The sequence below is a fragment of the Neodiprion virginianus genome, chromosome 7, assembly GCF_021901495.1.
Source record: "Neodiprion virginianus isolate iyNeoVirg1 chromosome 7, iyNeoVirg1.1, whole genome shotgun sequence".
In the NCBI taxonomy this organism is placed as follows: Eukaryota; Metazoa; Arthropoda; class Insecta; order Hymenoptera; family Diprionidae; genus Neodiprion; species Neodiprion virginianus.
Window position 1 is genome coordinate 20,875,569 of NC_060883.1, and position 14,725 is coordinate 20,890,293.

Genomic DNA, 14,725 nt, shown 5'->3' on the forward strand with positions numbered 1-14,725 from the left:
TTGTCAGCAATCGTTTGATTGGCGCTGTAAACGGTTCCTTCTTTTCGCTGATCTTTATCTTCTCCATTCAGAAAGACCTGGCAGATTGTCGATAGTTGATTACGTGTCTTTCGCAAATCAGGCACGTCATTGCCGACGGTATAATCACCTGAGTCGTGGCAGTTACCGCTTGGCCAGTGAAAGTTAGCCAGAACCTGTCCAGAGCCACAGAGAACACTTCCATTCAAGATCTTCAACAGTTTATGACGTTGCAAATGATCTGCGATATGGTCCATCCGGTTCGTCAGATATGTGGTGATGAGGATGAACGGGAATATAACATCATGGTGGCCATGGCTGTCCAGTCAACGGCTAATATTGAGACATCGTAGTACTTTAAGAAGATCGGCAATTCATTTACTAAGACATTGGTCGGAGCTGTTGTTCTTTCAGCTCATATGATATAGTTCCAGCTCACATCTATACTATGTTACTATACACTGACCGGTATTGACGACCGTCTAAATAACCTGGAGGCATATATACCGATCCATCGCCTCTTATAAACCTTCGTTTCAAGATTCCTTTGATCTCCAGGGAGGTTCAATTTAATTGATACGATCTGCTGTTTCTCCTAGATCTCCTCGGCCAGTGGGTTCACCAAGTCATTAATTTCCACTGGCTGAGACATCTCTGCGAGTAACTCTCTCGAATCAAAACCGTAGCCGAAACTCTCTCCTTCGCGACAACGAGCTCAACTCATCGCCGTGAATGAGGCAGGAAGATATCTTACTGATTACTTAGTGTTATCTCGGACATCTTTGGATTACAGACCCATCCGAGTTACACATGCCTTCGAACATTTTATTAATGCTAAGTTATCGCTATTGTTTATCCAAGGATCTTAGAATCACGCGGATTTGGTATAAAGTGTGGGCAAACATCAACATTTCAAAAGTTCACATCTTGTATCTCAACTTTTTATATCAAGCTGACCTCTGTCACGGTCTTGCATGTCGTCGTAGCCGGTGAAGTACTTCGGCAGACATTCATGGAGTGTCACGATGGCGTTCCAATTCATACGTACAACGTCGTCGATAAACATGAGCAATTGACGGGGTGAATTATCAGCACCGATGATAATCCACGGGTATTATGGAGTATCAAAGCCAAGGGTCGAATAAATTACCTCCGGTGGTGGCCGACTCTAATCGCGTCTGAATCGATGCCCAGCAACAACAACCTGCGAGGGTAGATCGGGTCGTACGGCTATGAGGAGGTGGTACACAATAGTAAACGCATAGGTGGTTATACTCGAGCGGATAAATTTATCGCCAACGTCGAGGGACCGGCTTATTCGATTCCATAGTGAAACTGAATTTGTAACTCGACAAAGCTGCGTCGGGTTTACTGCCCTGCGCGTTTTCGGATCTGGTTCCAGTGTGGCCCTCGAGTTATCGGCCCGGGATTACACCGGGACTTACAGCTGTAACAAGAGGATGTCGCTGCGTCGGCGCGGGGATGGTTGTACCATATCCGAGGATGAGCTCTTCTCCCAAGATCCGTGGCCCGTCTGCACCGCATGGCGCCGCAACGTTGGCTGAGTAATTTAATCCGGCGGAAGTTAGCTGCGGTTGATCAAGACCTCAGGGACCTCAAGGATTGCGCACCCTTTTCGCCCCCCCCCCCCCCCCCCCCCCCCCCGCCCCTGCAAGGACCGCAAAGTCAGTGGAGCAGAAAACCCGCCGCCAAACACCATGCGAATATCCGTTCTTCCTTAACTCTTTATCGGAAAATGACACTCTCCTTGGGACGATCATTAAATGCCGCTTCCCGCTGACCTGACAATGTGCTGTTCAAAGTTAACCAGTTTCCCCAAGTCCTGCCTCGCGGCCCAACACCGGCTGTCAGCGGCACGGAACGAACGGGAAACTTTGCACCCGGTGGATATAACCGGACTTTATCATCTACTAGTAGCTCTTCTCCTCTCTAGATTAGAGAAACTTCGGCTAGGTTGTAGATGCCGTTAATTGATCTAGCAAGGTTATACGATAGCGAACAATTAGAATTTCACGGAATCGATGAAAGTGAAATTCGAATATTGTGAAAATACAAAGTAGCCACTGTAAGAGAAATGCGGTGTGGTACGTATACTTCTTTGGACTATAATTTCGAGTCAATCAAACACCATCAACTGATCTAGAATTTCGGAATCGACTACAAAAATCATCCTAAATATGTCCTAGTCTTCATCGGTCAATTTTGATGAATTTGGACACCACCATTCTTCAAGGTATAAACAGCGAAGGTGTTCCGATTCCAATCACCACCTTGGTGTGCAAATAATCTTCGTAAAATGGACCCTGCGTGTACAAAGAAAATTAAATTTATTCGGCGTTTTTCATCACGGAGCATTAATGGCCCTCAAATAGGACCCTCGTCGCAGATTGAGTAGTAAATTATTAGGTCGATTAGTCGGCGCAGGACAGCTTTTGGGAACAAGTAGGAATGCCGGTATGCGATACGAGGAACGACGTGAAAATATAAGTGCCCAAGGTATAGCTGCGCAGTATCCACGTGTGAGATCGTAATTATATGTTTCTGAGAATTTTCGACGCGGGGTGACATTTTACCCACCAATACAACTACGCGTGTTATAAACACGCGTGTTCGGGTTCGGGTTATAAACGCACCCAACACAATTCGCTCGGCGTGTTATAAGCGGCAAGTATTTTGGGATGCTCTCGCGTTCTCGCATAACTTCGACACCGCGACGTGCGTTAATTAAGCCATAGGTGTAGGCGACTTGCCTGCGGAATTTCATCCCCTTCTCCACGTCTCCTTCATCTCTGATGAAACGCGCACGTATGCGTCAGTAAATCGCGTACACGCGTGCGTGAAGGGGAAGCGCACAGCTGGAAGAACGACGAAGAAGAGCGCCGAAATGGATTCCAGCAAAGAACAAATCCGAACGAATCCTGCCACTCCCGGATCCGAATTTTCATAGTTTTCGGACCAACAGGCATGGCCTCAACAGTTTACGGTATTTACTAGCAGCTCAATTAGTCCAGCGATTTGGCAACAGCTGGTGAAGCACCTTTGTACAACGTGAAAAACGTAATGCGGCAGTATAATTTGCACACGCGAATTTTCGTACGGCCAAATTTTTTTCGCACCAGTTGGTTTGGGACAGCTGAAGTTGTACCGGGGAAAGAGAGAGAGAGAGAGAGAGAGAGAAAGTAACGGAGAGGCGAATTGGAGGGTCCTCATTCATGCGGCGTCAGAGCCGCCGGCCAAAAAAAGATCCGGAGGACTTTGGGTGGAGAAGAAGTGCGGGTTTTTTTTTGCATTTCGGTATATTTTCTCTTCCTTTCTTTCGCAATGGTCTTGTATTTTTGTTTTTCAGTGAAAAGGACGAATGCGTCGCGGCGGACCGACTGGATTACCTCGAAATTGGATGCTGTAGAAATTTCCATAAAAATATACTGCGTGGATCATCTCGAGGCTGGGACAAAGCTGCCACCATGCCATTGCTGCTTCGGAATGGCGGAGAGAAATCCCGAGGACAAGGTTGATGGAACGCCAAGGAAAGAAGAGCGCCGCCGAGCGACGCCTTTGTGGGGAACAAATAGCCCACTTTACCAATTTGCATCGGAGTAGCAGCCCCGTATAAGTCGCAAATTTCTGTTTCCCAATTCCAGTCCTGTCCTCACCGACGGCCATCAGATTCGCTTTCAAAAACCCCGAACACCCTCTTTACAAGTCTATTAGGCCCGCCTCAATTTCCATGTCCAAAAAACCCCGCTCCGCCGGTCCGTTTTTATTTTCAACTCGCGCCAAGTCCACCCTTCCTCTTTTTTTGAAAACCGGCAAATGACAGTGCGGGGGTCAAGATAAAGAAAGATGAAAAAATTGAATGAACAGATTATCGAATTTTTAGAGAAGTGAAGACTCAATAGAAAAATAAAAGAATACAAATGTCAGAAAAATAAAATGCCGAACTATAGAATCGTATACTGATTCCCGATATTACCGTTCTAGAGATTTTGACAATACTAAATTTTGTCATTCTGTATTCCGACTTTATGTCTTGACAATTTTCTATACTTAAACCTGCCCCATTTTTCAATTTCAAGAATGAACACTCGATATTCCGGTCCTCCCATCAATCGATGATTCTAGTGTTTTTTTTACCCTTACCCAATTCCTACCACAAAGAAATACTTTCCCAGGCCACCTTTTTCCGTCTTCAAGGATATTTCTAAGCAAGGATTCAAATACACGCGTTTAATTTCTACGGTATTTAAGATCGTCGTTTCATCCCTCGTGTTCACGACTTGCGCAGAACGTCTATGAGGGGGTGTTTTACAGGGTGAAGTAACCGTTTTATGAGTACTTTGGGGGACCGGAGTGGATCTCCTGGTTGGTACAGCGCATTATTTCCATAGTTATATTCGCCCGCTGCAGTAAGTGGCCCAACCGAATTCCGGGGTAACTGTAGGGTGGTTTTTTTTTTTTTTGTTTTCATTTTCTTTTCCTCTTTTAGTCCTTTCCAGGTGTAATAAATTCCGCGGGGAGTTTGCATGGCGGCGTAATAACTGAGGCGGGGGTGCGGAAGGGTTCAGGTTTGGTTTCCAGGTGGCCCAGGTGGTTCGAGCTGCACCGGCACTTGAGTTATTAACAGAATTTACTCGTCGGGATTTACTCATTCTCTATATCCATTTAAGCCCGCTTTATGCTCAGATTATCTATGGCGTCGAGAGCGTAACCCTGTTACGTTGTAAGTTGCCTTTATCGAGTTCCACATTCTCTCTTTTGCTCTCCTTCTCTCTTCCCCACCTACACGCGATGCGCATTCTGAGACTTATACTTTGTCACGTGTTGCAGCTACCCTTAATTTCGCACCGAGTAGCTGGATTAAATTTCAACCGGATCAATTCGACCGACTAAATACCAATTACGGACGTTAATGAGGGTAATAAAATTCTTCGAAACACATGAGTCTCCAAACAAAAAAAAAAATAAAATAAAATAAACAAACAAACAAAAAACAAACCTTTTTCCTTATCTCCGTGCATTCAAAAAATACTTTTTCCTTCCTGAATTTTATTTGCAAAGATTTTTCTGCTGCGAAAAATCTGATACAATTGTTATCATTATTATGATTATGAAAAAAGCTTAGAGCCGTAACTTTTACTCGCTAAAATTTTAATTACTCGACTCGCAGACACGTCAATTGTTTACGCTGATTAGCATTCGCGAGCGGTACAAATACTTGTTTCACAGTCACAGAACTCAATCCTGTGTACATACATAATGCATGCTGGTGTTTATTGCTTAGTCGCCGACAGGCACGTTCGCTACGTTACAGTCCTGTGTTAATGTACAGTGCAATCCACGTCAAAGACGAAATTCCATTAAAGCCGAATGATCATTTCCAGCTCGTCAAACGGCCGAGCGACGTGGCGACGCGACGTGATGATTCAACAATGGTAATACCTGTTGGAAAATATTTACTCGGATAACAACCGCGACGTCTGTTTGCTTTTCTCACCTTGCAATTATAAAGCACGCAACGTTGTAATATTATATTTCATATCGAACTTGAGAAAGAAAAAAAAAAAAAAAACAACGATATTTGTATTGAATATGCATTTCAGATATAGGAGGAATTTATCGTTCGAATTAATTATGTTTCGAGTCGATTATATCTCGAAATAGAAATAAGAAAGTCTCAATACTTATAAAATGAGTCCGGAACTAAATTCTGAGCAGAGTTACAGGTGCTCTGACATTAAATCTCTGGCTAGAAACAAACTCCTGTCGCCATCTCTAGAATTCTGCACGAACGCTTTGCGTTACTTGAAAATCGATGTTCCGCGCTCAGTGAAAAAATAATTCTCCCATTCAGCAGTCGATACAGAGAGAAATTTAGTGAGGGGTTTTCAAACTGAGGTAGTTACTTTATCAACGTAAGAAATTCCTCTTCTGATCACTTTTGAACAAGATTTGACCTGATTACACACGAAGCTCCAAAATTCATTATGAAATTTTTATAAAAAATATCAATGTATAATTATGTGAATTGATATTGTTGATAAAATTGCCGAATTGTTTTTTTTTTTTTTTGTTTTCACAATTTATCGATCAATACGTCATCGGAATATTTTCAAGTTCGATCTACTTTCGGTAGGTTTTTTTTTTTTTTAATTGTATCCATAAATGTGAAACTTTTCTGAAAGTCAGCGAGTTACTGATATTATTGAAAAATTGGGAGACGTCGGAATTGCGAAACACACAATGCCGTAATTTCCCTCATTCTCGTTCTTTCGCCGAGATGATATTACACACCGATTTAACAAAGCGGTGACATTGAAATCAGGAATTCCGCACGCGGTTCGATGCGAAACATCGTGCGAATCGAACATCACCGACGATTTGTACCAACATTATACGAAAAGAGTGCCGACAGTTCGAATCGAAATGGATCAAAGCCGAGGGCTTGTGTCATAACCGATTCCAGTCTCAGTCACTCTTCTTGATCAATTTCGCCGATGAATCGAACGTTTCGACTGCCTTTAACGATCAATGCCTTAGCGATCCTCTGATTAAAGAACTTTACAAACTCCCTTTTTAATATGCGACTAGCGTTAACGGCGGGCCCGGTCAGCATCACGTATGCTTTCATAAAATATGACCACACAGTGACCAACATTTCGTCGGTACGTGATCTCGCGACGATTGAGAGGCATGTAAAAGTCTGCAATACGTCGAGCCACAAATCGTGATTCGTTGGATTTTCGGCCCTACGATCTTTGCATCATCGTCCAATTCCGATCCGTCGATGATTATTTTTTTTTTTTTTTTTTTTCTTCGAACGAGAAGAGCAGAGGTACAAAAACCGTCGAATCTCATTCCTGCAAAATAATTTCAGCGCTATAGGCATCGCGATCAGCGATTTGTAACGTCGACTCGCATTTCGCAACCTCCAGAGAGAAACTGAGACGGTGAGGCCACGAGAGGCACGAAATCGGTTGGTAGTTCGCGATTTGTATGCGCGGTCCCAAATCTCAGGACGCGTTTTGGGCCGGTTTGGTGGGGTGGTGGGCATATAGTCGAGAATGACTTTCGAAAAAGACTCAGTCAAAAGCGAAGGGAACAGACGAAGCCGACCATGACGCCTAAGGTAATGGAATCGACGAACCGATCTCATCCTCCGTCCGATTATTTACTCGAACCGTTAATCAGACCGGCCCATTTTCGTTTCAGTGGTTTTTCCTCACCCTGGTGATCGGCCTTTCCGCCGCGGAATCGCCGCCGTATCGGCCACGAGGCTGGCGTCCATCCGGTCAGTCCTTCAGCCCAGGAAAATTTGGGTCCTACGGCCCCCCGGTACCCCCCAACACTTACGGGCCCCAAAACGAAACCCCGACCACGACCTCCACAACGACCACGACCCAGGCACCGACGACGACGACACCGAGGAGCAGAGAACCGACGACACCCTTTCCGGAGGATGATAATTTTGGAAACCCGGCCCTTGCCGTCGCAAATTCGTTTGCTTTCAACAGGCCCGTTTACGTCTACAACGGTTTTCCTTATTTGTCCGGTTACACGGTGTTGAAGTGACGAATCATGGATGATTTATCTTCTATTTTGTGAAATTACCGTCAGCGATACGCTAGGCTTGTTCCTTTCATTTTTTTTTTTTTTTTGTCTTATTAAGATAAGTGAGGTCTGATGACCGAAACAAATAAAAAAACCATACATGAAAGAAAGAAAAAAAAGAAAAATTGCGTACAACGAGATTCGAGAAGGTGTCGATGTTTTTTTGTTCTCTGTTTGTTGCCATTTATAGATCGACGATAAAACTCGAGGGAATTGGTCAGCATCCGAAGGATGGGAAAATTGGCAAGTGAATTATTTCGAATCTTAACTTTGCAATTAAATTACAGACGACGAATGTCAGCCACTAGACTTACAATCCCATAAAATTGTTCAAACGTAAAAAGATGTTATAGTAATATCATCTGGCGATTCAATACAACTGACATGAAAAACTCAAAAACTGGTATTTTTATTTTCTTTCGAAACAAGCTGGAAATCTTGAAGAATTTGATTGTGCTGGCTCAAAATATTATTTGAAAAGTGAACGATTTATTTGTTTTTTTTTTTTGTTCATAGTACTCTTAAAGTAAGAAATTTCTTGTACCGTAAACAAATATTTCATTCAACATTTCAGTGCAGGAATAAATTTTGAAGAAAAAATAATACTAGAAATTGGTAACTAAAATTTATTTTGAGAATATGGTTAGCGTTATTTTACGAATGAGGAATCTTACTTTCGAAATGCCTGAAAAATCATTAAAATTACTTGGAAAAACCTGAGATTCCCAGGGAATATTGGTGGTAAATTTTAGTAGATTTTCCGTGATCTGAGGTTTTCTCAGGGAAAACTACTGGGCTGAATTTCGAGGGTAAGAATGTGCTCTGCGAGAGAATGGCTGGTATATAGTCGATTCGTTGAAACCGACGGTGCCTCGTGCTGATCGACGGTAAAGTCAGCAGCTAGAGATCCACATTTCGACGAGTGGTAATCAGAAAGAAGCTTTACCGCCCTAGAGATCTACCGTCTCGACGATAGTTACAGAGCTTCTAAGCCGAGTTGGTAAATCGAATTCGAACGAAAAGGGTTTGAATTTTTACGATGAAACGTATAAAAAAAAAAAAATCGACCCGAATTTAAAACTCACGTCCATCAGATCGCGCGTGGGCTTGATGATAAATCTGAGGCAATTAAAATTCCCCCGAGGTATAATAAATCCGACAATCAGTGGGCAAGAAAATATAGTGTAGGATAGATACGATAAGAATAACGAGATCTGGAAAAGGTGTCGCGTAACCCCGTTGAATTTTACCGGGGGGGTTAAAAAAAAGGGGCGCAGAGGCGTTAATAAGAACGTTTCACCTCCGCAGCTTTCAGGGGTGGGTTACTGTACGTGATTGAGAAATAAAAAAAGATCTTAACTCAGCTCTGGGATCTTGATAATAAAATCGTCGAGGTATACACTCGGAACCGGGCTGAAGGGGCGCAGTAAAGCGGTGGCGTGCAATGTGTAGGAATTACCAGATACCCCCGGATTGTATATCGGCCCTGTGTCTTAATCGCGCGTTAGCCAAGGGGTGAAACTTCCCATAACCCGATGCACGCCAATTCCGGAGAAGGGACGAAGGGTTTCGGAGGGTCAATTTATAAACCGACATCTGTACCGAAATTACGAAGGTCTCGAAGAAGAAACTCTTCTTTGAATATGAGTAGTTCCGTGTCAGGAAAGACAAAAATCTCACTATTACCTCGAAGATTTTGATCCAAAATTTTGCACGTTTGTTCGGGATGCTTAACAACGGTGAATCTCAAATTTTCAGCCTTTAGAAACAAGCCGGGCACTCGGAATCGAATTTTCAAGTTTTTGGTCACATTAGTGTTTTTTAAATTTAAAAAATTGGAACATCAAATTCGAAAGATGTTCAAACAATTGAAGAGGTAATTTTCATTTGTTCGAAATTAGGGTCACGTAGCTAACCAGAAGTACCTAATAAAAGCTTGAAAATTTTTGTAACACGTCTCTACCGACTGTTTGACGTATCACTAAAATTTTAGCAGATCAAAAACCGATTTTTCAAATCGAACTTCAAGTGAATCAGTTGAGTCACGTTTCTATGTGATTTAGGATACAAGAAATAACGATCAAAGAGTTGAAAAATTTGGTTTTCAATGCCCGAAAGCGGTAAAATAAGGAGTTTGTCAAGTTCCATGGATAATCTCCATCCAATACTTGATTTCTCATCGAAATCGATAAAATTGTTTTCTGTAATTCAAGCTAAAACAAAGGAACAAACACACGCAGACGTATCGTACAATGCTGAAAAACTGTAACATGAGTTACGAAACGCGTTTCCAAATCGAAGATAATTTAATTTCCATTCGAAGCAATGATTTTAGGGTCACGAGTGCGTCGGACGCTCCGTTTTACAATCGCGTCTAAAATATGACGAACATTGACGGCGATTTTCGTCGAGGAAGAAATGAAAAGATAATCTATTATAAATAAATAAATTATCGACTCTGTTCGGTAAAAAACGCTTTCACTCATCGTTAGGTTTCCTCAATTTTCTAGTATCGAACATCGCACGAAGGGGAAAAATTGATCGACAGTCCGGCGGTGTGCGCTAACAAACACGTCACGGTTATATTCGGCGGGCTTCCGTAAACCACACGAATGTATTTCCGTCTGGGGCACTCGGAGACCGGCTGAGGTAACGTTCGGAATTATATGCTCCTGTTTTGCCAGCCATTGGTAGGCGAGATATACTTTATACGTATATACACGTTTTTATATAGAATTTTTTGCGAAAGCTCGAACCGCATCTCGGGCATTGACAGTTGCGCGGGGCGATTCTGCGGAAGCCACGTTTCTGAATTTGCAATGAAGTTATTATTTTCCCCAGTCGCAGACTCGTACACGGCAGTCGACGTCGAGTGATTAAGTAATTGCATAATCTCGCGCTGCTGTGGACGCTGGCAGCCGGTAAAATGCGATTTCCACCGAGAGAACGAACCCCGCAGCCTAGTGCAGAAAAATAAAGTTCCACTCGCTGCGCGTCAGTTAGTCAAACGGCAAAAATAAAATAAAATACCGTATAAGCTGTAAGCCCTGACGCGATTTTTCACAAACCTACTGGGGAAGGTATTTTCCTGATGAAAATTTCTGCCACCACGAAGTTTTTACAAAAATCGAACCATTTCGTATTGTTTCGAAAAAAATTGTAAATATGCATAGTTATTCGCAAAGAATTCTTATCAATTCTTTGAAAATTGTTTAGTGGCTTGCAGATTTTTTACTGAAAAAATACAAATATCCACGAACAGCTATGCATGCTTACAATTTCGGAGGAAAACACATTTTTTTTAATGAGCTGTGCGAAATATCACAATTTCCATAAAAATTCACTAGGGTAATATCGTGAAAGCCCTGCAAGTCCAGAAGCTTGAACAGGTAATTTTCTAAGTAGCTTGGCACGCTGATGTTACGCGAGTTGTTTTATAGTAAAGGTAAATTAATCGCAAACTGAGGAAAAACAAACTGCGGTAAAATATACGATGGATCAATGAAATCGGTTGCTGATCTGTAATTATCGAATATCGATTTATTCGTAAAGAAACACAAGCTACCTTCGAATTGAATTATTAATTCAGACCTCCTAGATAATTATTTTTTTTTTAACGAAATATTGACCGCAAGTGTTTTATTGAAACAAGTTTTTTCAATCTGTTCAAATATTTGACCCAACAGTTTTCGTTCCTGTTTATACAGTTTTCACACGTAATTGTTTGCGAATCAAATCGTGATACAGTTCAATTTTAATTCAACATTCATCTAGGATTATTCGATCATTTAATTAGATTGATTAGTCGGCAAGTGCACAATATAGAAGTTTCAAATCGCTCTTTGATCTGATAATCGCTATGTCTGTACAAATATTGACAGAACCTTATACTTCAATGCTTGATGTTTCAAATTGTGTTGCGAATAATTTGGAGTCTCGGTTTTCAAAAAAAGCCCGCCCCGAATTCCGCCCGAATTCTTGAAATCAAACGATATTGTGATCCTGTATCAGTGTTCATTGATAAAAGTAGTTTTTTACAAATTCGGTCGCCGATTGTGTCCGAAAGACAATTTGTCGCGATTTTTAGCAACGATAGAGACGGAATAATCATTCCAACAAGTGCGAGGAGCGCAGAGCAAACAACGAAGTGAACAAGCGACGGGAAACTAACTCACAATATCGAATTCGCCTAGCATCGCAGTTTCTGTCTCAATCCTGCGTTGTGTTTCCGCGGTGCGCGAGACCGAGGAAAAATTTTTGCACGCTTGGCAAGCCAACGGGAACATCTGGTGCACCGGACAGTTTCCGGCGTCACGCATTTGACCACGTTGAAATGTGCGTCTAGAGCTCCCGTTACGCCGAGTCGTACGATACCTACAAGGGGCGAAAAAATTCATGCGATCAAAGCTTACGAAGAATATTTTTGCCCGGTTATAATTACCGTGGTACGTATACCGGGACAATCTCTTGAAACTTGAAAATCAACCGCGCATGCGCCAAATGATTAAATCTCATTGGTCGGCGAAATATTCCCGCAGCGATATTCTTGCCTGCGACGCAGGCGTGCCAACTTACGGAAAATGTGTACGTTTGAATTTTCAAAGAGCATAAGCATTATATTCCGATCGTTCTTCGAAGAATCAACTTTCCCATCCGATAACAAATGCTTTCCAAACCTTTCCGAGTCACTGCTTAAATTATTTGAGATTCTAACCTCGAAAATTCGTATCGACTACATCGCCGGCAGAAACAGTTTGACAGCTGTAACTCGGGTTGGCCAGCCTGCGCGAACAACCGATAAAACTCGCGCATGCGCAATTGATTTTCAAGTTTCAAGAGAATGTCCAGGTATACATATATGTACGGAGTGAGCTCTTCGCGAAACTAAAATTTAAATAAATATACGCTTGACAATAAAATATGAACGTTGATATTAATTTGCAGAAGTATTCTATACAAAGAAAAAGAAAATAAAAAATTACATCCAAAGTACGAAAACGAAAAAAATTCAGCGTGCCAAAATTATGAAAGGCAATAATGGAAATCGAATAATTAAATTCAGCAAAGACGAGACGAAATTCTTTATGGGATACTAATGATAATGTTTTTATACATCTACACATATTGTATAAATTTATACACAAAACGATGAGTTCGCAAAACATTAGGTAGGGTAAAATAATTTAAAGGATTCGACAAAATTGCTGTATTTTGTCTTCCTTCGTATTATTATTAAAACTGATGGATAAAAAACACAAATAAAAATTATACATGAAATTATTCAACCTTAATATTCATTATTGTAATAGAAGACGAGCATTCTGTTACATTACATCCTTATTCCAGTCAACCTATGTCAAACAAATGAAAACGGCTTCTCTTTGTTTCATAAAATACTTTTTCTCGCGTTGAAATTTTTTTGAAATTATCTCGGTTTTAAAAAGTTTTTCCCGACTAAAAATTAAAAAGGCTTCACTGATTATTTTAATCACCCAATGCTTTTTTCTTGTTTTTACACATACCATTTTTGTTTTCCGTTACAATTATTTCGTCAGACGCTATTCCCGAATAATTTCGTTCGTGAGATCAAATTAAATTCTTGGAAAAAAGCGAGAAATTGCAAAGAATTTCGGCAACGTTTCCGCGGACTTAACACTCTCGTCTTAAAAAAAAATATATATTATGTACTATATATTGTTACAAATATATATATATATATATATATCTTAATATATATAAATCTCGTGTCACGATGTTTGTCCTCAATGGACTCCTAAACCACTTAACCGATTATAATAAAATACGCACACCATGTGCAGTTCGATCCAACTTCAGAGATAGGATAGTTTAAATCTCAAATTATAGTCGCAATTATAATATATTGCTAATTATTTGTCTGTTATTATTTGACAGTCACAATTATCTGTTAACTCCGAATGATTCTAACAGATATCGATACCTTTCGACTGGGTTGAGTAAGTAATCAATAGATGGCGCTGCTATGGTAAATCCACGAACGTGTCATATAAGCTACATTTTAACAGCATAACTAGCAACCCATCCCGGCTTCGCACGGGCATATAATAATATAATAAAAGAAAATACACAATGTTTACAGTGAGTTTCTAGAAAAATAACATTTATATTATTACTTAATATTATTATATGCCCGTGCGAAGCCGGGATGGGCTGCTAGTACATATATATGTTTGTAACGTTTTCAGACGTTGCACATATATATATATATATATATATATATATATATATTTATACTTATATATATATATATAGTTATATTTATATATATATAGTGGCAACAGTTTAATCCTGCTGGACTGGAGGCTGAGACCTGCGATAAGCCGAGGACGTGTGTTTCGCGCCCTAGCAATATCTTTGAAAGTTTGCGGTTTCAGGAACCCTTCCTCGTCGTGGGCCGGACCACAAACTTGGAGAGCGAGAGAGAAATAGAGTGAGAGTGAGACAAAGAGAGAGAGAGAGAGAGAGAGGAGAGGGAGAGTGACTCGCCAGCAACAGCTGGTCTTCCAAAGTGACGGTAACCCTGTGAGCCAAATGCTTCATTGCTTAATAAATTTTCGATCCGAGTTTATCTTACGCTATCCAATTTTACTCAGCTGCTTGTACCGCGTGTCACGCGAGAAGTTACAACAAATACTGGGATACTGGGTTAAGAAGAAAAAAAGAAGAGATAGAAAAACAAGAAAAAATAAAATAAAATAAAAAAATGAAAAACAAAGTGTTTACGCAAATAGACAACTGAGATTGAAAATACGCCGCGACTTTTCTTAACGTAGAAATAAACTTTTCGCCTATCAAACTTCGAATAGATATAGCATTTTTCAAGAATTTTATTTTCAGATTTGCACTTTTCAAGAATTCATGTCGTTCCGTGGTTTAGGTATTCATTTCTATGATTCAATTCCGCTGACGATGAAATTAATCTATTCGCTTTTTTGAACACTTCAGTGTACAATCTTGATTTTCGTTATTTACGATTTACTCGAGATGTAAGCTGCGTATTAAATAATTGTCAAGTGTATTGAGTGAGGGTGAAATCTTC

At 40.8% G+C, this 14,725-nt stretch overlaps 1 protein-coding gene across 1 annotated transcript; it reads left to right on the forward strand.

Annotated features, from left to right (window-relative positions):
* The first annotated feature begins 7,075 nt into the window (after positions 1-7,075).
* On the forward strand, positions 7,076-8,231 carry LOC124308420 (uncharacterized). The gene is made up of 2 exons (XM_046771127.1): positions 7,076-7,165; positions 7,249-8,231. The coding sequence occupies exons 1-2, from the start codon at positions 7,154-7,156 to the stop codon at positions 7,606-7,608; spliced, it is 372 nt and encodes a 123-aa protein (XP_046627083.1). The 5' UTR covers positions 7,076-7,153; the 3' UTR covers positions 7,609-8,231.
* Positions 8,232-14,725: the final 6,494 nt, after the last annotated feature.